Source organism: Orycteropus afer, unplaced genomic scaffold, assembly GCF_000298275.1.
Source record: "Orycteropus afer afer isolate SDZICR_OR568_19922 unplaced genomic scaffold, OryAfe1.0 scaffold00147, whole genome shotgun sequence".
NCBI classification, from domain to species: Eukaryota; Metazoa; Chordata; class Mammalia; order Tubulidentata; family Orycteropodidae; genus Orycteropus; species Orycteropus afer.
In genome coordinates this window covers 6,286,255-6,310,953 of record NW_006921734.1, presented here as the reverse complement: position 1 = coordinate 6,310,953, position 24,699 = coordinate 6,286,255, and the positions used below count along the sequence as shown (strand labels likewise).

The 24,699-nt window shown below is 35.7% G+C and overlaps 1 protein-coding gene across 1 annotated transcript in view; it reads left to right on the top strand.

Annotated features, from left to right (window-relative positions):
- DYNC2H1 (dynein cytoplasmic 2 heavy chain 1) overlaps nt 1–24,699 on the top strand; it is a 505,271-nt gene that overhangs the window by 215,093 nt on the left and 265,479 nt on the right. Inside the window, exons 68-71 of the mRNA XM_007946035.1 lie at nt 409–543; nt 2,037–2,180; nt 7,554–7,643; nt 21,557–21,622. Coding sequence (XP_007944226.1) covers nt 409–543; nt 2,037–2,180; nt 7,554–7,643; nt 21,557–21,622 — 435 coding nt within the window. The remainder of the gene's footprint in view (nt 1–408; nt 544–2,036; nt 2,181–7,553; nt 7,644–21,556; nt 21,623–24,699) is intronic.

Here is a 24,699-nt window from a genome sequence, read left to right as displayed (position 1 = left end):
GGAAGGAAGGTTGGGCAATCCTACTTCCGTAGTGATACTGCCTCGGAAACCCAACGAGGGGTCGCTATGAGTCAGGGCTGACTCGACGGCACATAACAACAACAACAACAGAGAAGAGAGAAGAACTTCCCCATTGGGTTTCCAAGGCTGTATGTACATCTTTATGGAAGCAGACTACTTCATCTTTCTCCTATGGAGTGGGTGGTAGGTTTGAACTGCTGACGTTTTGGTTAGCAGATGAATGCGTTGACCACTGCACCACCAAGGCCATAAATATTGAAGTTCTTTTAAAACGAGGTAAATTCCCATAAACATTGTCAAATTAGTGATAGTTAATATGAGCTTTTTTTAATTGGTCACTGTAATATGTATAATAATGTCTATATATCTTGTTAATTTTTCTTATAGACCCTTGCAACATCTCAAGGCAATATTTTGGAAAATAAGGACTTGATTGAATCTTTGAATCAGACAAAAGCAAGCAGTGCACTTATTCAAGAGTCTCTTAAAGAATCTTACAAGCTCCAGATTTCCCTTGATCAAGTAATTATTTTCTTCTTTTGTGATTTTATATCATGTTTTCTTGAACATTTATGTTAATATGATAAGAAATGTAGAGCCAGGACTTTAGGGGAAAGATGATGTCATAAAAAGAAAGCTATTCAAAATAGTAGGGCCTTTGGTCTAATTCTTATTTTTATAGAGAAAAAATTTAGATATTGAGGACATTGAGTCCTGCTGGTCAGTGTAGGTTCTACTTTTTTCTGGCATAGTATTAGGTAAGATAGAGCTACAGTTTTATACTCTTGCATATTGAAAATGAGCATTAGAGAACAACTTGCCATACATTGAACCTTTTTTTAAGTTAATTGAAAGGGTTATAAACTATTTTTCATTAAAAACATATTTATTCCATACTAATCCTACAGTCTTTGAGTGTTATAATCAGAACTGTTTCCTTACAAATGTTTTAAAGTCCCATTTACTCTCATCTTTTGATACTTCCTTTAGAAAAATTCCAGCCATGTGTCACTCTAATACATCTTTGCTTCTCCTATAAAGTGACTGAGCTTTGCTGGAGAAAATCATGCAATTATGCAGATTAATGTCACTGTGAATTCCCAGGCTCCAACCAAACCTGAGCCCTCACTGGCCCATTCCCTTCCCCTCAGTGACTTTCCTGTTTTTTTTTTTTTTTTTTTCCTGCTCTTGCTCAAGTTCTGTACTTACATATTACTACCTTTTTCCTTGGGATTGAGCTCTGCTGAAACCAGAATAAGAGCAATCTTAGAGCCTGACTCCAATCCAATCATTACACCTTCTCTACTAAGACTAAAGTTTACAAATGTGGTCACTGTCATTTTCTAACAATAAGATTTTTAATTTTCTGTGCCATCTCTTTCTTAACAATTATTGCTGAGTGAGTCACACATAATTTTCACCAATATTATATTTAGAATCCCAGTGCTTTGATCACACTTTCAATGAGATTATTTCCTCTTTCTATTCTTAGATTCTTAGGTGTTATTATCTTTTTGGGATGCCTGTTACAATCTATTCTCTAGTTCCATCAGTGTTCTTGTTGGCATCAATCTCATGTAATAGTTTCATAGTTGGAACTTTTTCTTTACTGCAGCAATAATCTACTAGTTCCAAGCCCTCTTGCATTATCTAAACCAATTCTTTTCTGAAATGTAAAATTACATCGTCTTTTCTGTGATCACAGCTGTTTGTCAATCCATCTTACTCTTTTACCTCTAGGATTAATGAATGCTTTTTGCTCTCATTAAGACAAATCCACAAAGCACTCCTATCTCTTTCATTTGAAAGGTAGAAAATTATTTAAAATATTTTCGCCATAATTTCATAAAAATAAGGAAGAAAGACTGGTTTTTAGTTAAAAAATTCTATCATTCTTTGTCTTCATTTGTTATATGAATGTATTGTAGGTCTGTAGCTGGATATGTGCATAGTGGTCAGTAGGTGGCAGTAAAGCACTAATATGTGTTTTTCTTTCTCCCACCAATGATCCGCAGGAGCGGGATGCGTATCTTCCTCTGGCTGAGAGTGCCAGCAAGATGTACTTTATTATCTCTGACCTGTCCAAAATTAATAACATGTATCGTTTTAGTTTGGTTGCCTTTCTACGACTTTTCCAACGAGCTCTGCAAAACGAACAGGTATGCCGTTGGTCACCCTTCACTGAGGGGGAATAAGAGAGATTACCTTACTAAGGTGTGTAAAAATGGTAACTTCCTGAGAAAACTTGCATAAAATTATGTTTTCAAAAAGTTGTATATAACACATTTAAAGAATATTTGAAATAAACCAATTTTTTTTCCACTTTTTTTATTCTCAAACAGGCTCAATATGATAGTCTTTTTAATGGAAATAATTATATTCTCACAAATAAATTAATAGCTAAGAGATTATTGTTAAAAAAACATGATGAAAGATATAAAGATAAAATAATCCCATCACTTGGGAAAGCTACACTTAACATTCCATTATATATCCTTGTTTGAGGTATTGCTCTAGATAATGAGGATACAGCACTGTACAAAATAGGCAAAAACTTTTGTGTAATCAAGCTTGTATTCTAATGAAGGGAAGGATATATTTAAAGGCTAGCAAATGGTTTTAAACAAAAAGTTATCACACCGTACTTTAAAATACTTATTATTATATTGTGGACAACTTTCATGTCAATAAATATTCTACAATCTCTAAAAAACATTGTGAGGCTATGTTATACTTTAATAAACCAGCTCCTATATGGACATTTTTTCTCATTATCATTGCTATCATTGCTGAGTATCATATTAGCCCCTAATTTAGCAGACTAAAACAACCATTATCCTTTTTTTTTTCTTAAATATTTTATTGTGATTTTGGGGAAATTTACATAGAAAATTAAGTTCATTTACAATTGCTATACATATCATTCAGTGACATGGATTACACTTTTCACGATATTTCAGAATTTTCATAATTCCCTTTCTGGTTTTTCTGTTTCCATTAATCTAGCTTCCTTGTCCCGTTTACCTTTTAACGTGTAGTCTACAGTAAATGTTGGCCTTTCAGTCTCATTTAGATGATTGTTTAGTGCTCATGGGTGATATTTATTTTATGAGCTGCTCTGTCTTTTGGCTGGTAGGTGACCTCTGAGAGTGGTTTGAGTTCCAATTTTAACATTCACAAAGATTTTTGTCCAAATCTCTAGGTCCTCTTACTATTTTACTCTTTTGCAAAAATTTTTTTGAGGACAAAATTACTTAATTTTTATGTGGTCCCAGTTATCTAAATTGTCTTCTATTGGTCATGCATATGTAGTTGTGTTTGGTAATCTATTACTGAAAAAAAAATTAGGTCCCATAATTTTGTACCAGTATTATCTTCCAGGGTAGTTTTGGCTTTAGCATTTAAATTGCTGATCCATTTTGAGTTAGTTTTTGTGTATGTTGTTAGGTATGGATCCTGTTTCATTTATCTACAAATAAATAGCCAGTTTTGCCAACACCATTTGTTAAATAGGCATTGTCTTATTGTTCATGAATTCTGTTAGAATTTGGTCAAAGCACAACAGGGAAGATTTGCCTCTGTTCCACATGGCGGTGCCTTATTCAGGCTCATTTTTGCGTGGCTGGTGGCTGTGTTGGAAGAATTTGATGACTGAAATAGCTGATTTGGCTTCCTCATAGCATGGCAGCCTCAGGGTATTTGGACTTTTTATATTACAGCTGGAAGCACCAACTTTATGTATTCCTGTGAAGAGACAGAAGCTAAATCACCATTTATAACTCAGCGTGGAAGTCATACAATGCCACTTCTGCTGTATTCTATTGATTGAAGCAGTCCCAAGCCTGCCCAGATTCAAGGGGAGGGGACATAGACTCTCAGGAAAACTCTCAAGAAAAAGAGTTTCAAAGAATTTTATGGCTAAGCTTTAAAATAGCTCCGACACTTTTTTTTTTCTTCCTTTTTGAGTGTTTTGTTTCTCCAGTTACTTTCATAGTTACATTCCTAGAGTTCGATAGTTGGAGCAAGAAAATGTGAAAAAGCCTTTTTACAAGTATTGTCTAATTACTCTTTGGAAATATATGCTAGTGTTTTAAACTGATTCACTGAAAGCATCTTTTTCTATCTAATCTTTAGCAATAATGGATATTATAAATCTTTTAAGTCTTGTCTTACTAGGTTATTGGAAATACTATATTTTCAAGTTTTTAATCACTTCTAAGATAAATATTCATTAGGAGTGTATGGCATTTATATTGTTTTACTTATTTGTTTTTACACCCCTTGTCTCTTTCATAGTGTTATTAATATTTAAAAATTGAATTGTAAGACATTCTTATATATGAAGGGCATTAGACCTTTGTCATGTATAGCAAATATTTTCTGTTTATCTGACTTTTTATTTTATTTAAAATTATCTTTATAAATCCAAACATATCAAAATTATTTTTAATGGCTTTTATGTTTGGTATTAATATTAATAGGAGTACTTCTTTTTATTACTGTTTTTTGGGAGAGATAAATTTCAGTTAAATGTGGGAGCACAATTGCATATTCAAGTAGGTTTACTTAAATCTGTTTTTCTGAGCAGAGGTTATTATTCACTTAGTAAACATTTATGGCAGGCTGACTGTGTGCCAGGCGTTGTTCTGCACGCTTGGGATAGATAACAGAGAAATTATTGTTGTTGTTATGTGCTGTCAAGTCAGACCCGACTCATAGCGACCCCTCTGCGGGGTGCCGAGTCAGTATCACTATGGAAGTAGATTGTCCAACCTTCCTTCCAAAGAGTGCAAGAAAACATGAAAAAACAAAACAAAACTCTATCTTGATTAGGTGAAGTATTTTATGTTTTTACAAATGAATTATTTTAGAAAAGCTTTATTTTCTTATAAATAATGATTAGATTTTTATTGGTTTCTTTTACACTAAAGTATCTCATTTGAAGTTGCTCGTACAGTGAAATTTGAAATAAAGTGGCATGTAATGAAGAGCTTGGGCTTTGAGGGTAGGTTTTGTTAGCAAATATCTGTCTATTCAGTCATAGTAAATAAGATAAGCTTTTTTTCCCCACGTATATTTGTCCTTTGGGCAAACACAACATTTCAAGAGGGGAAAAAGACTGAAGAAATAATTGTGTTTTGTACTTTAGTTTCTTAAGAATATTTTTGAAATTTAAAATATGTTAAATTTAGTCAAATCATTTGTAATATTCTCTTGATGGAAGTGTTTTATCAAAAATCTTGAGAATGTATAAAATCTGTGAGAATTGGTTCATGAGATATGATTAATCATATATCTGATTAACTATGTCAGTCTCTAAAACTAAAGAGTCATTTACACGTATCTTTTTTTTGCATCAAAGCCTTAGAGGTGCAGTAGTTAAAGTGCTCAGCTGCTAACCTAACGGTCTGTGGTTTGAGCCCACCATCTGCTCCACAAGAGAAATATGTGGCAATTGGCTTTCATACAGATTTATACCTTGAAAACCCTATGGGACAGTCCTCTCCTGCTCTTATCTGAGTGCTGTGAGATAGAATTAACTCAGTGGCAGTGGGTTTGATTTCTGATTGTTTTTTTGCATTAAAAATTTCCCATATTTTATTTAGAATATACATGGTAATGCATACATTTTAAATTCTTTATCTTATAGTCAAAAATATACATGTTAAAAAATTCATTTCCTCTTTGTTAGTTGTTGTTATTTGCCATCGAGTCGGCCCCGACTCATAGCGACCCCTCCTTGGGCTTCCAAGGCAGTATCACTACGGAAGTAGGAATGCCCAACCTTCCTTCCGAGGAGTGGCTGGTGGGTTTGAACCGCTAGCCTTCTGGTTAGCAGTCAAGTGCCTTAGGCACTATGCTACCAGAGCTCCCTCTATAAAGTATATATATATTTTGTAAAAAGCTCACTGCCACTGAGTTGATTCTGACTCATAGGGACCCCAGTTTGGTTCCAAAGTTGTAAATCTTTATGAAAGCCAACCACCTCATCTTTCTTCTGTGGAGCAGCTTGTGAGTTTGAACCACCAACCTTTTGGTGAACAGCCAAATAATTTAACCACTATACCACCAGAGTTCCTTAAAGTATGATTGATAACTGATAAATAGGTTAGTCACACTAACTGGATTTAATAAGAACATTGCCATTTTCAGTAACAGTAGTTCTGTGGTAGTATGGCTATTGAATGCCATTCACCTCTGTGTGCTGGAGTATATGTGTGGATGTGCAGTGCATTTGAATTTACTTTAAAAAGTAATAGAATTTTAAATATATAGAGTAGAAAATTTGCTTTTTAGTGTTTTGAAAAGCCACCAGATCATGTAGGTATCTTAAGAGAGTATGATTTTTAGTAGATCTTCTTCTCAATTTCAGATGTGATCTTTATTAATAAAATAGTAAAATGAAAAGGTGTGTTTGCCATCTGAACTGTGAATGGATAATGAGCTTTCTTGGTTAAAACATGCTACAACAAGGGTTAGATGCATGGTTTTGATATATCTAAGTGCCAATTCATAATACCTGGTGCTAATTTCACTGTTGATTTCTAGATAAATTTCTCTAAGCCATTAAATTTTTTCATTAGGTTAGTTTTCTTTTATCAGTTGTAATCATGAGAAGCAAGCAAATTTAGTCTAACTATTTTACGATAATTAAATTTCTGATGCATATATTCTCCAAAGGCTCCCTGAAGTAAGACATAAAGCTACTATCATGCTTAGAGAAAAGACCAGCTTTTACAACTCCCCCTGCCATTCCTACCTCAAACAATTTTTCATTGATTTAAAAAAAAGGCTAATTAATGACAACTTGTCATATCTTGGCTTTTGCTTCACCTTCCATTTACAATGGAAGTACAAAAGCAGATGAAAAACAAGTTTTTACAGTATCATTTTCAAAGTTACTGTACTTATTTAACCAGCAGAGCATAGTTTAAGAATGTTTAGGTTCTCAGTGAGGATGACAAATTCTTTTGTTGTTAAATTCATAATAGTTTACTGGGTTGATAATTATGTTGTTGTTGTTATGTGCCGTCGAGTCGGCCCCGACTCATAGCGACCCCTCCTTGGGTTTCCGAGGCAGTATCACTACGGAAGTAGGATTGCTCAACCTTCCTTCCAAGGAGTGGCTGGTGGGTTTGAACCGCCAGCCTTCTTTATAGTACAAGTAATTTTATATGACTTTAATGCAGATTAATGCAGAGAATATTTTTATTTTTATTTCAGTAGACATGAAATTGGCATGGTCAACTTAATATTAAGCAATATTACATTATTAGAAACTGATTGCAATTTTAATTGCTTGAAAGGTTTAATTCCATGCATTAAAGAAAAATACATCTTTTTTTCAATTATATTAGTATACACATATAATGCACTTACCTGTTTAGTTCCTCAAGTTTGACAGACAGATTTTTGTTCTAGAGTAAGCTTTGAATCTGGAGGAATAGTATGTAAGAGTGATTAAACTATGGGATACCTTTTATGTGTATCAATTTCCTAATAGTTTTTAATTTTCAAATTATAATTTACAGGATTCTGAAAATACAGAACAGAGAATCCAGTCTCTTGTCAGCTCATTGAAGCACATGGTTTATGAATATATATGCCATTGTCTATTTAAGGTAAGAAACATTATATTATCAAGTATAAAATACTGGCTGATCCTTGATTTAATATAGTATTGACAATTAAAAGTATATTCCCAGAAAAATATTCATTACTGACTAGAACAGTTTACTGCATTGTGGATATAACAAAACAAAACAAAACAAATTAAAAAAAAAAATAAACTCTATTGTCAAGTCAATTTTGATTTTGACTCATAGCACCCCTCCTTGGGTTTCCAAGGAGGCATCACTATGAAAGTAGATTGCCCTATCTTCCTTTTGAGGAGGGGCTGGTGGGTTTGAACCACCAGCCTTCTGGTTAGCAGTCAAATGCCTTAGGCACTGTGCCACCAGAGCTACCATTGTGGATGTAGAGGGGAGAAAAGTGGTAAGTGAGGAAGGGAGAGCACACACTGGGTTAGCAGTGGGAACAGAGGCTTATATAACTCATTATTTCAGGGTTTCTCAGCCTCAGCACTCTTAGCATTTTGAGCCATATAATTCTTTGTTGTGGGAGGATTTCCATGCATTGTAAGATAGCAGAGTTCTGCCAACTGATATGAGTAGCCCCACTTCCCCACCCCCTCCACAGTTGTAACAACCAAAAATATCTCCAGACATTGCCAAATGCTCCCTGGGAGAGCAGGCAAAAACATTCCCCATTCCTAGCATCAGGAAGTAAACTAATGTCTGATCTTGAATTGTGATAGAAATATGTCATACATAGTAGTCTTCATATTATAAGGATCACAGATGAATACAGTGACATGTATTTTAGAATTTTTTTTTTTCAATATTACAGAAAACAGGTGTTTTCATTTAGGATTTTTTATTTTTTAATATTTCTACCTTTGGGGAGAGTGGAAGACAGTGTTAATAAGGAGTTTTGTAAAGGCAGTTAACTGAGAGAAATAGAGTTATACAACTCAATTATATAGACATTCTAGAAAATCTTGAAAAATATATAGTTAATGTATTCTTTAAAATGGGATAGTAATTTTTTTGGAGTGATTTTTTTGAGGATATTAACACAAGTCAGAGAATAAATTTTTCAAAATACGCTTCAGCACTTTGACAAAAGACTGTTACATGTAGTTCAAAGAGTTATAATTGAACATTTCTGCCGAATTTCTTTATTTCATGAGAACTGTGGGGTTACATTTTCTTTTTTAAATGCATTTTATTGAAATATAATTTATGTACAATGAAAAATATGAAACTAAAGTAGCATGGGTCAATGCATTTTTTTCCCAGTGTTCCCTCTCCTGCCCTCTCACCCCTAGCAACCAACAAAGAAAGTTGCCCTCCATATATAAACCTTTCCTAGATCCTCCACAAGAATTAACTAATACTATATTTGTCCTTCTGTAGTTGTCTGATTTTACTCAGCATAATGTCCTCCAAGTTCATCTATGTTATGTGGTGTTTTGCATACTCTACATTACTCTTTAGTGCTGCATGGCATTCCGTTGTGTTTATGTCCCGTAGTTTGGTCATCTACTTTTCCACTGATGGGCACATAGGTTGTTTCCATCTTTTTGCTGTTGTAAATAGTGCAGCAATGAACATGGGTGTCCGTATATCTGTTCCTGTCCTGGCTCTCATCTCTCTAGGATATATACCTAGTAATGGGATTGCTGGGTCAAATGATATATCCAATTCCAGCTTTTTAAGGCATTGCCATACTGCTTTTCACAGTGGTTTTATCACTTCACAGTCCCACCAGCAGTGTATGAGAGTTCCAATCTCTATACATCCCTACCAGCATTTGTTATTTTCTGTCTCGTTGAACCTTGCCATCAGTGCTGGGGTGAGATAATATCTCATTGTTTTGATTTGCATCTCTCTGATGGCCAATGATCATGAGCATCTGTTCATGTATTAGCTGGCCACCTGAATGTCCTCCCTGGTGAAGGGAGTGTCTATTCATGTCTTCTGCCCATTTTTCAATTGGATTGTTAATTCCTTTGCTGTTGAGGCATTGGACTTTTCTATAAATCTTAGAGAGAAGTCCCTTGCCAGCTATGTAATTATTGACAAGTATGAATTTGTTGCTGTCATTTTTGTTATGTGCTTTTTCATGGTGTTGATTTCTTTGTTCTATGTAATTTTCTGTATTGAGCTCGTTTTTTTTTTTTTATGAATCATGTTATCACTTCCTTTGTTGCTATTGTTTTAGTATTTGCTAAATATTTGTGCTGGTCCTCTTTTTGAGATTACCCTGGGTTTTACAGTTTTCTCAGCAGGTTTAGAACAGTCTGTTTTATCTTGTAGTTGTTTTGACTTTCCTACCATTTAGAAGTTCTGTAACTACACAGTTTTTTCTCTCTTTTTGGTTTGTAGTTGTCCTCGTTTGTCAATTGATGTCTTTGGTTTCCTGTTTACAATCTTGTAGGCTTACTTACTTTAGATACTTCCGTAGCTGGATTGGTTTCTGGGTTATGTCACCACGTGTGTTAATGGTCAGTTGTTGTTTGCTGTTGTTGCTTCTCTGTCCAAAGGGCTTCCTTTAGCATCTCTTGTAAGGTTGGTCTGGTTTTAACAAATTCCCTTCATTTCTGCTTATCTGGAAATGCCTAATTTCACCATCATATTTGAGGGACAATTTTGCTGAGTACATAATTCTTGGTTGGAAATTTTTCTCTTTTAGGGTTTTATATATACCATCTGTGTTAGACTGGGTTCTCTAGAGAAACAAAACAAGTAAAGCTTATATATATAAAGATAAAATTTATCTTAGGAAAATAGCTCACACACTTATAGAAGCTGGCAGGTCCAAAGTTCTTGGATCAAGCATCAAGCTGGAGGCTTTTCCTGACTCATGCAGCTGCAGGGGCTGAGAAGCTCAAGGTTGGCAGGCAGTATACTGGCTGTTGACTCCAATGAATGACGAATCCAAGATCTCCAGGCTGAATGGTGGATTGTTTGCTCATGGAAAGTTGTAGGCAGCACAACAGAATCCTGATCCACAGAAGAGTGTCTCTTTTCCCAGGATGTCCATAAATATACTGTAAGCAGGCCACACCCCTCAGGAAACTCCCTTTCAATGGATTGGCTCCTCAAAACGTTTTCATCTGATCCCTTCATGGGAATAACCACATCACAACTGCTTAAACCACACAGAATTATGGTCCAGCCAAGTTGACACACAGCTCCCACTATCACACCATCCCATTGTCTTCTCTCTTGCATGGTTTCTGCTGAGAAATCTGAGCTTACTCTTATTGGCTGCCCCTTGTAGACAACTTTTTGTTTTTACCATGCAGCTTTTATGATTCTTTTTTTGTCTTTGGTTTTGGTGAATTTGATGATGATATGTCTGGGTGATTTTCTTTTGGGGTCTATCCTGTTTTGGGTTCGTTGGACTTCTTGAATGGATATATTCTCACCTTTCATCATACCAGGAAAATTCTCTTCCAACAAATCTTTGATAATTTTGTCTGTGGTTTTATTTGTCTCTTCTTGTTCTGGAATTCTGATGACACATAGATTATTCCTTTTGATGGTATCTTGCATGAACCTTAGGCTTTCTTCATTTTGTTTTGATCTTTTTTCTGACTGATCGCTTTCTAAAGAAGTGTTGAGATATTTGTCTTCAAGCTCACTAATTCTGGCTTCCATTGATTCAATTCTACTCCTTTGCCCATTCAGTGTCTTACCTGTTTCTGAAAATTTAGTATTAATCTTCTGGATTTCTGTGTGTAGATTTTGTATCATTTCTGATTTTTCATTTATTTTGTCATTTTGTTCTTGTATTGTCTTTTGAAATTAGAACTAGAATTTTCTCTGTTTCTTCCTTGATCTGTCTCTCATTCCTTTGAAGATACCTAAATATAATTCTTTTGAATTCCTTATCAGGGAGTTCCAAGCTCAGGGATGTATTTTGGGTCTGTATCGTGGTCCCTTGTTTCTCCTGCTTTATCTTGCTTCTTGGTGTGCACTGTGATGCTCTTTTGTCTCTGAGGTATTATGATATTTTTGTGTTTATTTTTAATTGGTGACTATATGTTGAAGTGACGCCCATGACTTTTGTATTCTTTGGATTTTATCTAAGTAAGCAGGGTACTGTGCTCCTCTATTCACTAGTTGGCAGCACTTACACACTCACCACGTATCTCCTTTCCCATTGTATGTCCCTGCTGTCCTTAGAAAATGGAGCTTATTCTTAGGTCTCTGGGATCCGAATGAGAATGATGTTGCTTTAAAATCCAAAATGCCCGCTACTTGTAAAGATTCAGAATGGCTGCACTCTTGGTCACTTTACATATGCAAAATGGCCAGTACATGTAAAGATTCAAAATGGCTGTGCCTTCAGTCACTTTAAATATTCAAAATGGCCACTGCTTGCAAACATTCAGAATGGCTGTGCCCTCAGTCACTTTAAATATCCAAAATGGCTGTTGCTTGTAAACAATCAAAATGGCTCTGGACAGTGGAAAGTCCACAGCTCAGGTTCTCTCCCTCCTTGCTGTTTCCCTTTCTAGTCAAAGGCCACCACCGCAGTCATCCCTGCAGCCCCTGGTGATCAGGATTGATCTTTAGGTCAATTCTCAGGTCCCAACACCACTTGGAAATATTCAGGCTGTTGGTCCTGTCAGAGTAGCTGACAGTCCAGTGCTCTGATCATCTCCGTATTACTGTTTTCATTCAGGTTTTTCTGCTACTTGGTGCCTAATCCACTTCTGTACAGTTTCTTTCAAAACTCAGGGCTCCAGTATTATCTTCTGTATCTTTGTCAGCTGGTTTCTCTTTTCTTCGTTGAAGAGGATCTGTGTAGCTTATCTGCTTATTCCTCCATCTTACCAGAAGTCCCTATATTTTCTGTTAATGGTTTTGTAGTTAACTATGATTCAGAAAATCACCTGTTTGGACTGCAGTTTTACTTGTGTAAAATGAGGAATTGGAAGCAATTTATCTCAAAGCCCATTTCATTGATGTTAAAATATGTAAAATGTTATGATCCTATAATGTGAGGATGACCTTTATAGTGGTAGTGTTTCATCAGTTATTGATCTCATAATATCAGAAACACTTGTATAATGCATTATCTCATGTAATAATACATTAAAATAAAATATTTTCATTGTACAAATGAAGCTTAAAAATATTTTTGGAAAGAGTTTCAAACTTTAAAAATCCTTAAAATTTATTTAATCCTTCTGCAAGTCTTACTGCTTTATTAGAGTGAATCATTTCAGTTTTATTTATTCCTTGTACTTCTTTTCTTTTCTCTTTATGAACTTATCCACAAAATATATAGATAGAATTTTTTGTTTTCTATATATGTTGTCCTTGCCAAAGCAGCAAGGAGACCACATCTTCTGACCTCCTCTCATCCCATAAGAGGAAGACAGAATCACTATCAGTAGCCCAAGGCCTATTCCTGCAAGGCCAGACGTGCTGCCTCCCTCCAGCCCTTTTATCAACCATTCCTCCTGCAGCACCCACCACCTCTTTGCTGGATTTGATCATTCCCTGCAGTGGCCACACAGAACTCAGATTATGGGTCTTATTAGGGAAGCATCAGACCACAATTCAAGTTCAGAAATCCACTCAGTCTCTCGCAGCCAGCCGTCTCACTCAGCAGCCTGCAGCCTCATTAGCACATTGCTCTCTCAGCAGTGTGTGTCTCTCAAGTCTCTTAGGAGTGCGTTTCTCTCAGCAGCACGTCTTTCTGAGCCAGCAGTCAGAGAGACTCCTTCTGCCTCTAGGAGGGCTTCTTTTGAGCCCAGTAGAGTGGCCCAAACCAACCAGTCCCATCATCAGAGTTCTATACACCTGAGACAGAGCAGACTTCCCAGAAAATTACTTCCTGCTGCTCCCAACAGAAATACCCCAGGTGGATAACTTTAACAATCAGGAGCTACTCAGTTGTTCACAGCAAATTCTGCCACAGAGTTCACAAAGACTTATGGCTAGAAAAGCCACACTATATAATTTACTACACCACAAGTCCTGTAGCTTCCCTTGTCTTGCAGCATGTCTGGGAGATCTCTTTGTGAGTATAACTGTATTAGCCTAATTATTTTATTAATTGTATTCCATAATATCATACAGTTATATATAGTATTTAAAATTATATCATTTTATTTATTAGGCTATTAGTGAATGTTAGATTATATTTTTTGCTATTAGAAAGAAATCTACAGTGAATGTCATGTGCAATACACTCACCTTTATACACGTGCAAGTATTCCTATTCAGTAGATTTCTTGATGGAAGTAAAATGGCTGGTCTGAGGATATGCACATTTAAAAATGTTGTTAAGTATTGCCAGATTGTCTTCTGAGAAGGTTTTTTTTTTTTTTTTAAATCGGTTAATACTCCTGCCCACAGAGTATGATCATACTACCTACTTCCTTGCATTCTTATCAACCCAAGATAATATTAATCTTAAATTTTACCACGCAAGTGGTTTATATGATATCTTACTCTTTAGCTTCTGTCTTTATTGATTTTAAAGTTGTTTATTTGTACCTTTTTCTTTAACTTTCCGTATTTGTCTTTTTCTTGGCATTTAAAAGGATAAGCTTTTGCTTTATAGAGCAAGTTCACATTGCTGTTATTATTTTTGTATTGTTTAATCTTCTTTGGATTTTTTTCCTATTTATATTTATATATTATTAAATTTGTGTGATTATTTTATGTAGTTTTATTCCTTTTTTATTTTCTCACGACAGAGACACAGAGACTGCCGTCAAGTCATATCTGACTCATAGTCAACCCCTCTTTGGGTTTCTGAGGTGGTATCACTATGGAAGTAGATTGCCCAACCTTCCTTCCGAGGAGTGGCTGGTGGGTTTGAACCACCAGCCTTCTGGTTAGCAGTCAAACATCTTAGGCACTATTTTTTTATTTACTAGGTAATAAAATTACTGTAATTTTTATGTTGGCCAGTCACCTGATAATATGCTTACTACTTCTTTAGTCTTGCTAAAATGTTTACAATAAAATAGACTGTGATTTATGAATATGGAGTTACAATTGTTTTAAGTTTCCCCAAAATTCCTTTTGAATATAGATGTTGTAAATAAATACTATTCTTTGAAAAATGTTTAAAGTTATTAATTCTAAAAATTTACTTAATATTTTAATTTGGAGTTTCTTGCTTATTTCTAAATTTTAAAGCTATGTATCAGTTTATATATTCTTTGTTTTGGTACATGTAGCATATTTATTGGTGATATTATAATATGTCGTATGTTTTATGATATAATTAGAGAAGGATATAATAATAACCAGTACCCTGGTGATTTACCATATCAATTAATGTTATGAGATATACTTCTTTTAAGTCACTTTACCTTTTACAAATATATTTAGGTTATGCTAAAGTCAGCAGTTTGTTCCGCTTAGTGAGAAGTTTAGAGGCTTAGTTATCCTTAACATTTTAAGTCCTAGTTTGAATTTTTCACTGCCTTTCTAATACTTTCCTAGCCCTGGTGGCACAGTGCCTAAGGCATTTGGCTGCTAATCAGAAGGTTGACGGTTCAAGCCCAACAGCCACTCCATGGAAGGAAGATGGGGTAATCTACTTGCGTAAAGATTTACAACTTTGGAAACCCAATGGGGGTTGCTATGAGTCAGAGTTGGTCCAATTGCAGTGGGTTTGGTTTCTAGGTTTTTTCCTATTGTGAACAAGGAGGCTCTGATGGTGGAGTGGGAAAAGTACTTGGCTGCTAACCAGAAGGTCAGTGGTTCAAGCCGACCAACTCTTCCACAGGAGAAAGATGAGGCAATCTACTTCTATAAAAATTTATAGCCTTAGAAACCTAGTGAGAGTCACTATGAGTTAGAATTGACTTGATGGCAGTGGATTTTTTTTTTTTTTGACTGCTAAGAAGTAATTGACATGTTGATGAGTGCTACAGCTTGAATTAAACATGTTTTTTTGGATTTTTTTTTTTTTTTTTGCTTTATTGTGAACAATCAAAAATCTTTAAAAAAAATTGCTGTGGTTTACAATTGTTAAGATATGTTTTTAATAGATGATGGACTATCCATTTTGTAAAATTCATATTTATGTATGAATAATATTACTTATGTGGCCTAAATTCATTATACTATAGAGTTTCACTAGGTGATAGGAATTCAAAAAGCACATTAATCATAAAGTAATGCAGTACATTTCTCCATATTTAGCATTATAAACTTCCTTAGGATGGAACCATTTATATATTTCAGTGAAATCTTTTTAAGATTTTAGTAATCAGCATAACATTAAACTGCCTGCCAAGATTTCTCTCATGCTGATTTTGCTGTTGTGTTGGTGACAGCAGGAAGGCAACAATAGGCGCTTGGAACAGAGAGAGACTGGTTATTAGTATTCACATCACACTGAACTGAAAACAAGTTGACCAGGAACAGAAAAATGATTGACTTGTTTTGTAGGAAAAAATTTAGACTTTTAATAAACTAAGCCAAAAGCTGTCTTGTGATTGCAGTTTAGATTATTAGTTTATGTCATCCTTTTTTCCTTCAAAGAAATCAAATGTTTTTATTTCAGTAACCTAATATAGACAATTATATGATAAGTATCATATTTGATTTCCCAAAACTTATGATTATAATAAAACTATAGGTACCTGTTAATAGTACCCATGCACATCATTTCTTCAACCCAGATTATCTTTAGGGATAAAGCCAAAACCAAACTCACTGCTGTTGAGTCATCATAGTGCCTAAGGCATTTGACTGCTAACAAGAATGCTAGTGGTTCAAACCCACCAGCCACTACTTGGAACGAAGATTGGACAATCTACTTCCATAGTGATACTGCCTTGGAAACCCAAGGAGAGGTTGCTATGAGTTGGATCTTACTCGATGGCAGTGAGTATGGTATGGTATATTAATGTTAAAAATAATCAAAACTCAAAAAAATTGAAACATAAGGTTTATTGTGAGCAATTTTCTAAATGTAAATAGACCTCTGATTCTGAATACAGCAAATGGTTACAAGTAGGCTGTTTACAATGATGCTTATAAAGAGAAGAGGAGGAAGAAGGACAGATCAACCATTGGCTAATATTAACATGATTGAACCCTGCCTTTCTCCTTTTACTGAGATAAATAGATATCTGATTACTAGGTGGTCCATGGGCTGGCAGTTAAAATTTGGTCTTCTACACACCTGTGATATGAGGAAGACTCATTAACAACCTATAATATGTAGATATACAACCTTGTTTGCTGAAAGTGAAGATGACTTGAAGCACTTACTGATGAAGGTCAGAGACAACAGTCTGCAGTATGGATTACATCTCAACATATAGAAAACAAAAGTCCTCCCAAATGGATCAGTAAGTAACATCATGATAAATGGAGAAAAGATTGAAGTTGTCAGGGATTTCATTTTACTTGGATCCACAATCAACACCCATTGAAGCAGTAGTCAGGAAATCAGACATAGTATTACTCTTGGTAAATGCACTGCAACAAACCTGTTTAAAGTGTTAAGAAGAATCACATGTCACTTTGAAGACTAAGGTGCACCTAACCGAAGCCATGGTATTTACAGTTGCCCCATATACATGTGAAAGCTGGACAATGAATAAAGAAGACTAAAGAAGAGTTGATGCCTTTGAATTGTGATGTTGGTGAAATATACTGTAGACTGCCAGAAGAATAAACAAATCTGTCCTGGAAGAAGTGAATTCAGAATGCTTCTTGAAAGTGAGAATGGTCACAACACTATGGTTGCCCTTCTCCTCTTTCCCTGGTCACAAAATACACCTTGACCTTAACAATAACCACAATGATCAAATCTAAGCCAATCACATTCAGTTCATTAATAGATACTGAAGTGTCACAGGCCTAAGGTAGGCTAAGCATTGCCCAGCTCTCACTTGCACACGAGGATATTAAAAACACCATGGCTTGGGTGAGAAGCATCTTAGATTTCAAAGTGACATCTTTGGTCTTAGACTTTAGAGTGGTCTTTTGCAGAGATTTGCCCAATGCAATAGAGTTTTGATTTCCTGGCTGCTGCTACCATTGGGCATTGATTGTAGATTCAAGGAAAGTGAAATCCTCAACAACTTCAGTCTTTTCTCCACTTATTGTGATGTTGCTTATTGGTTCAATTGTGAGGATTTCTGTTTTCTTTATGTTGAGGTGTCATCCATTCTGGAGACTGTAGTGTTTGATCTTCATCAGTAAGTGCTTCAGGTAATCTTCACTTTCAGTGGGCAAAGCTGTGTTGTCTGCATATTGCAGGTTGTTAATGAGTCTTCCTCCAATCCTGATGCTGTGATCTTCATAGTCTACCTTCTCAGACTTTTATAGATACTAAAATATGATTAAATATTTTCTGAACTCTAGAAATTGACCAGTGTCTTAGGCTGGGTTCTCTAGAGAAGCAAAACCAGTGAAGCATACACACACACACACACACACACACACACACACGGGGGGGGGGAGAGAGAGGGAGAGATTGATTTATCTCATGGAAATGGCTAACACAGTTGTAGAGGCTGGCAAGTCCCCAAATCATGGATAAGACATCAAGCTGGAAGCTTCTCCTGACTCATGCAGCTGTAGGAGCTAACAAACCCAAGAACGTCAGGCAACACAGTAGGCTTCTGTCTTTGGAAGCTGATAAATCCAAGATTAGCAGGTAAAATTGTAGGATGTTGGCTCATAGTTACGAAGGCAACAATCCCAAAATGAGCAGGCAATATGGCAGGCCACTGGTTCAAGTTCAGATGATGATGAGCCAGGTGCAGGATATTGAGCAAAAAGCTAGTGATCTTCACCAGGATGTCCATATGTATTGGAAGCAGCCCACACCTCTGAGGAGAGTTCCTTACAACTAATTGTCTGCTTATATAAGATCTCATCATGGAGGTGATTGCATTATATCAGATCTTATTATGGGGGATGGCTGCATCATAACTGCTAAATCACTGAGAATCATGGCCAACCAAATTGACACACAACATTAACTATCACAAGTTTTTCATTTTTTGAAATAAGAATTCAGTAAATTAATTTAGTCTTAATTTTTTCTCAGTTTAAATAGAAATGATATTTTTTTCTTTTGATAAATTATATTTTCACTTTTATCACCTTCTTGGTTCATCAGTTATTCATTGTAACATTATTGTGGAATACTTATGAATAAAGAGACTCTTTGCCATAGCTAGAAAACCAGACAGTTGTCAAAAATAACATTTCCCTCTCTTTTCTAAGATCCAGCTTAGAAAATCATGGAAGATTTTACTTAGCCTACCTTAGGTCCTGTGACACTTCAGTATCTATGATTGAACTGAATGTGATGGGCCTGGATTTGAGCATGTGGTTATTGTTAAGGTCAGGATGTATTTTGTGACTGGGGAAAGAGCAGGAGGGTGACCACCATGACCTATTTATTGACTACATATTGTATGGCTATTTTACCAGCATTTTGGAGTTTCGTCTCAGTGATTTTTCTGCCAGGCAAGTAATTGCTTGCTGATAGTTTCTACAGGAAGCCTCTCTCAGTGATGTCCATTTTATTTGTTATTATTTTTGCTAATAAAAATGGTAATAACTAACATTAATAAGCTCTTAACAGTGTGTCAGGCACCATGCTAAGTGTTTCATACACATTATGTAATTTAATTCTTACAATAATGTTATAAGGTGTGTATAGTTATCCCTTTTTCACAGAAAAGAAACTGAGGTTAAGATAGGTGAAGTAAGCTCAAGGTCACCGGCTAGTAGGTAGCACAGGTGGAATTTATATGCAGTTCCCTCGGATTATGGACATGGGTCTTGTCGCTGTTGTTATTTGCCATCGAGTTGGACCTGACTCATAGCAACCCCTCCTTGGGTTTCTGAGGCTGTATCTCTACAGAAGTAGATTGCCCAACCTTCCTTCCAAGGAGTGGCTGGTGGGTTTGAACCGCCAGCCTTCTAGTTAGCAGTCAAGTGCCTTAGGCACTATGCTACCAGAGCTCCTACATGGCTCTTAATTTCTATTAAATGAGAGCATTCATTTAACAAATATTTACCTGCTGTTTATATTTGTTGTTGTTATGTGCTGTTGAGTCAGCCCCGACTCATAGCGACCCCTCCTTGGGTTTCTGAGGCAGTATCACTACAGAAGTAGATTGCTCAACCTTCCTTCCGAGGAGTGGCTGGTGGGCTTGAACCACCAGCCTTCTGGTTAGCAGTCAAATGCCTTAGGCACTATGCTACCAGAGCTGTTTATAGTAGGCACTAGGAATATCGTGGTAAACAAGGCCTATACAGCCTCATGGAGAGTATTGTTAGTACAAGTTGTGGATAAAAAAAAATGTTCTCCCAGTAAATGTAAATCAATTTACAAAATTAATCCATGATTAATTTTTACAGAATTTGTTTTTCATTTTAAAAAGTCAAATCTTATTTTATATGGGTACCATGTATCAATTAGACATGTCATGGCACAATTATATCTAACCTCTTTTTCATACTGTATATCTCACACAGTATTGCTTCACCAGGGTGATGTTTATATATACAGCAGTGATTTAATTAATTTGATTTGGGTATACACCTTCCCCTCACTTAGGGACATTGTAGTTTCCAAAGCCCAGGTTATTACGTGAAAATCTCTGTTATGTGAAAATAGAGGATGACCATATCAGATCACAAAATGGTAGAAGACTACATCATTACGTAACTGCCAAATTCCATCATTACACAACTGACAAACCACTGATAATCATGGTCCAGTCAAGTTGACACATAACCTTAACCATCACAACTAGCATTACTCTCGCCTCGCACCTTGGCATCCATTACTGTAGGACGTACATTGATAATGCACAAAATAGTAGATTTTTTACTAATGTAACAAATGTGAAATGTTGGATAACAAGATATTTGACAAGTGAGGAGAGGATATATTCTTATTTAATAAATCTTTTGAAGTGGAGTTAATTCTAATAACATAACAGTTGTTTCAATTTTTTTTGGAAATGTATTATTTAATTTCAGACAGTTGGATTGAGTATGATCCTTGTAAGATTACTGGCAGCACCTAATAGGAACTGCGTACCAAACTATCAGTTTCTCTTCCTAGATTCCATGACTTTGCTTCTTCTTTCTTCCGTTTACTCATCCTCTCAGATTGCCACTTAAAGTCTGAATGTTAATCTCTCCCTCGCTTTTCTGTCCTTCCTTCCATCATTCCCTCCTTCCTTCCTTTCCTTAGACATTTTTGAGCATAGTCTATATTCCAGATCGCATCTTCTGCCTTGAGGAAGTCTCATTCTACATAACTGGTATCTTTTTGATATACCTGTTTATTGATACAGCCTATTTTTGGTCCTGCTTTTGTTTTACTTGAAAGATATTGGGTCATCTGATGATTTCTTCACTATTTCTAATCTCAATCAGTTATGCTTGTTTTGATTTTGTGTCTTTTCTGTAAATAATTACAGTTGGTGGAACTTTTTGTTGTTTTGGTTTGTTTAGTATTCTCCTGTTTATTAAGTCAGGATTTCACTACAGTTTCCTGTTTAATTTGTAAAATTAATATGTAGTGTGGAGAAATTAGTTGTGATAATTACATTATCATATAATTATATGTATATTTAAACCTATATAATGACAAAATGTAAATTGCTAATGTAAAAAGTTGATCTGTTAATGATTAATCCAAGCTTCACAATTGGATTTTACCTGGTTTACAAGTAAGTTAGCTTTTTGTTTTGTTTTTTTCTTAAATGAAATATAGAGGTTACTTGATCTTTAGCATTTTCTCTGAACGTTATTAGCACTTTATTCTTCCTCTATCCCAACTTGGAAGTGTTTGTTTTATATGGACATAATCTGACAGTCATTTTATGTATTAATAAAAATAAATTATTAAAGACTCACTTTGAACTGAAATTTAGTAACTACACTTTCTAAAAGACATAAATTTAGAAAATCAAAATAACATCTGTTAATTTTTTCAGGCTGATCAGTTGATGTTTGCTTTACATTTTGTTCGAGGGATGCACCCTGAACTTTTTCAAGAAAATGTAAGTGGAATTAAAAGAGGAAAATGTTAGAGTTGTATAGAAATTTGGTCATGGGTGGGTTTATAGTTAGATTGGAAATTACATTACGTTAGGAATTATATACAAACCTATAAATCTTTTCTAAACAGTAACTCATCAAGCTGCTTAGATTTTTCTGAATGCTATACCGGGCACCAGAATAGTCAACCTTCTTATTTTCCTGGTCTAAGCAGTGGAACTGATAAGTAGGAAAAATGAAACAAGATGAGTATACATTATTTATTGCCTCCACTGATTATTTCAAAGTCAGCAGATGAAACAAGTGGATGGACGGTGTCAGATTCTTCCTTGAGCCTGCATGGTTACGTCAATCTTTTTATGTATAATTTTTCTTCTTTCTCTATGACTGCATTTCTAGTTTGCTGTATAACCCCCATCTCAAGCTTCAAAAGAATATCCCGCAAGCTAGAATTAACCAGTGCATCTGTTCTGCTTCTAGTTTTTTTTTTTTTTAAAGTTATTTGCAAGTGATTTTTGTCTTTATTATGCCATTATCATAAAGTGAGAATCTAATAACCAGAATGCAGGGGAATGGTATATGGATAGTTAAATTTTAATCTAGTAACCTTTAACTCTAGCTTTAACTTTGTTACGAGTTCCCATCACTTTTTGTTAAAGAAATGTGAACCTTTCTACAGCCATGCCTATTTCACTGCCGTCAAGTCAGATCCGATTCACAGTGACCCCTCCGTGGGTTTCTGAGGTGGTATCACTACTGAAGTAGATTGCTCAATCTTCCTTCCAAGGAGTGGCTGGTGGGTTTGAACTGCCAGCCTTCTGGTTAGCAGTCAGATGCCTTAGGCACTATGTCACCAGAGCTCCTATATACTCTCTTTTTTTTTCTTTATTTCTCTAACTCCATATGCTCTGGCTGAATTAAATAGTATCTCCTGAATTTATTAACTTGATTCCTTTTATTTCTACTGTTAACTTTGATACCTTTCCCTCTTCCTATACAAAGTATTTCACCATGATCATTATGCCCCATGTAGGATTAGACTGGATATTCCCTGTTTTTCTCTCCTAGAATATGAATAAATTAACACTAGGAAAGAACTTTTTTGATTCATATAGTAATCACCCTTTTTTACTTAACTATGGCTGCACAATTTTAATTTGAAGAGTGATTGACAAGTATTGGTGGAGATAGGGAGTATCCTGCTTTAGTAATTTTTCCATATTGCTCTTAAATTTTAATGTATTATGCTTTATTTGCTGACCAATGTCTAATAGGGAGCTCTGGTAGCATAGTGCCTAAGATACTTGACTGCTAACCAGAAGGCTGGCAGTTGAAACCCACCAGCCACTCCTCAGAAGGAAGGTTGGGCAATTTACTTCCTTAGTGATACTGCTTCAGAAACCCAAGGAGGGGTCACTATGAGGTGGGTCTGACTCGAGGTCACATAACAACAATAACAACAACAACAATAGTGTCTAATAAATAGTATGATGGGGGTGAGGGGAAACCTAGGGTAAAGACTTAAATTTTCTTAGCGTACCCACAACACTTGGTATCAGTTGTGATTCTATGGCTACAAAAGAAGAAATAATGGTAGTCTTCTCCTAATCTGTAGGAAAAAATACATTATTGGAAATACTTTTCTCATTGATTTACTGATATACTATTCTTCAACTTTTGGTGCTCCTTACTGCTTGTAAGGAGCCCTGGGGTGCACTGGTAAAGTTAAGCACTTGGTTGCTAATGGAAGGCTTAAGTATTGGAACCCACCAACCTCTCTGTGGAAAAAAAATTGAGTCAGTTTGCTTCCATTAAGATTTATAGCCCTTGACAGTCTTGAGAGTTCCAATAAGATGCGGAATAGGCAGAAAGAGTGCACAGACCCTCTTCAACAAAGAAAAGGGGGACCAATTAACCAATTAACACAGATACAGAAGATAATCATGGACCTCTGAGCCTTAAAGGGAAGGATATAGAAGTGGACTAAACTCCAACTAGCAGAAGAATTTGCATGAAAACATCAAAAAAGGAGACGTAGGGAGCTGCGGTCTGGCAGCGATCCTGGGCACAGACAGCTTTGAACTAAAAATTAACCTAAAAATCATCCCTGCTAGCCAGGGACTGCACAGAGGATTGCTCTAGTGGCTGGGGAATAAAAGAGGACGCAGTGAAGAGGAAAGTGGACTGATTTTGTCTGTCTGGAGGGCGCAGCCGTTTTGAATGTATATAAGCAGCTTGACCATTTTAGATTAAGTGACAGTGTTCTCCCAGATTCCAGGGATTTAAGAACAGGTCCCACTTGCTAGGAACCCCAAGGACATTCCAGACCCGGATAACTGGAAAGGTGGGACATTCCCCTTGTTACTTTTATACCACACACCCTCTTGGTGAACAGAGGTGTGGCCATCAGTCACTCCCACCCAGTTTCTGGGCCGGCAGGAATTCTATCCCAGTCTGTGTACTGGGATGGAGACTGGTGTCCTGCCTTTTTTTTTCCTTTTTTCTGCTTTTTAGTTTGTCTGTTTTTAAACTACTACTATTAATATTACTTTTGTCCGTTTTACGATTATTCTTTATTCTTCGCCTTTCAGGTTCTAGTTTTCAACTTCTTTTCTTTTCCCGATTCCTGATGCAACTTTATTTTTCTTTTTCATAGGTAAACCTAGGTATCAGGTTCTTTGTTTTTCTTTTTGTGTTTTTCCTATTTTTTCTTCATTATTCTTCTCCTCTACTTTTTCTCTCTTACTGCCTTCTCCCCAGATAGTGCAGGGTTTTTTTTTCTTTCCTTTTTCCCTTTTTTTCTTTTTTTGGTTACTGTTCCTGTGTGATTACATGGTATCTTTTTTGTCCATTAGCTACTTTTTTTTTTTTTTTTTTAAGAAGTTACTTTCAATTTTATTCATGATTCCGAGATATTGACTATAAGCTATACAGTTAAAAAGAATTTCTTGTGCCTCATCACAACTCTGAACTCCCCATTGAATAAACTGCCATTCAATGTTACAGAAACACTTTGTTGATCCATCTTCATTAACAACATTATTTTTTTTTTTTTGGTTTAGTATATATATTTTTTTTT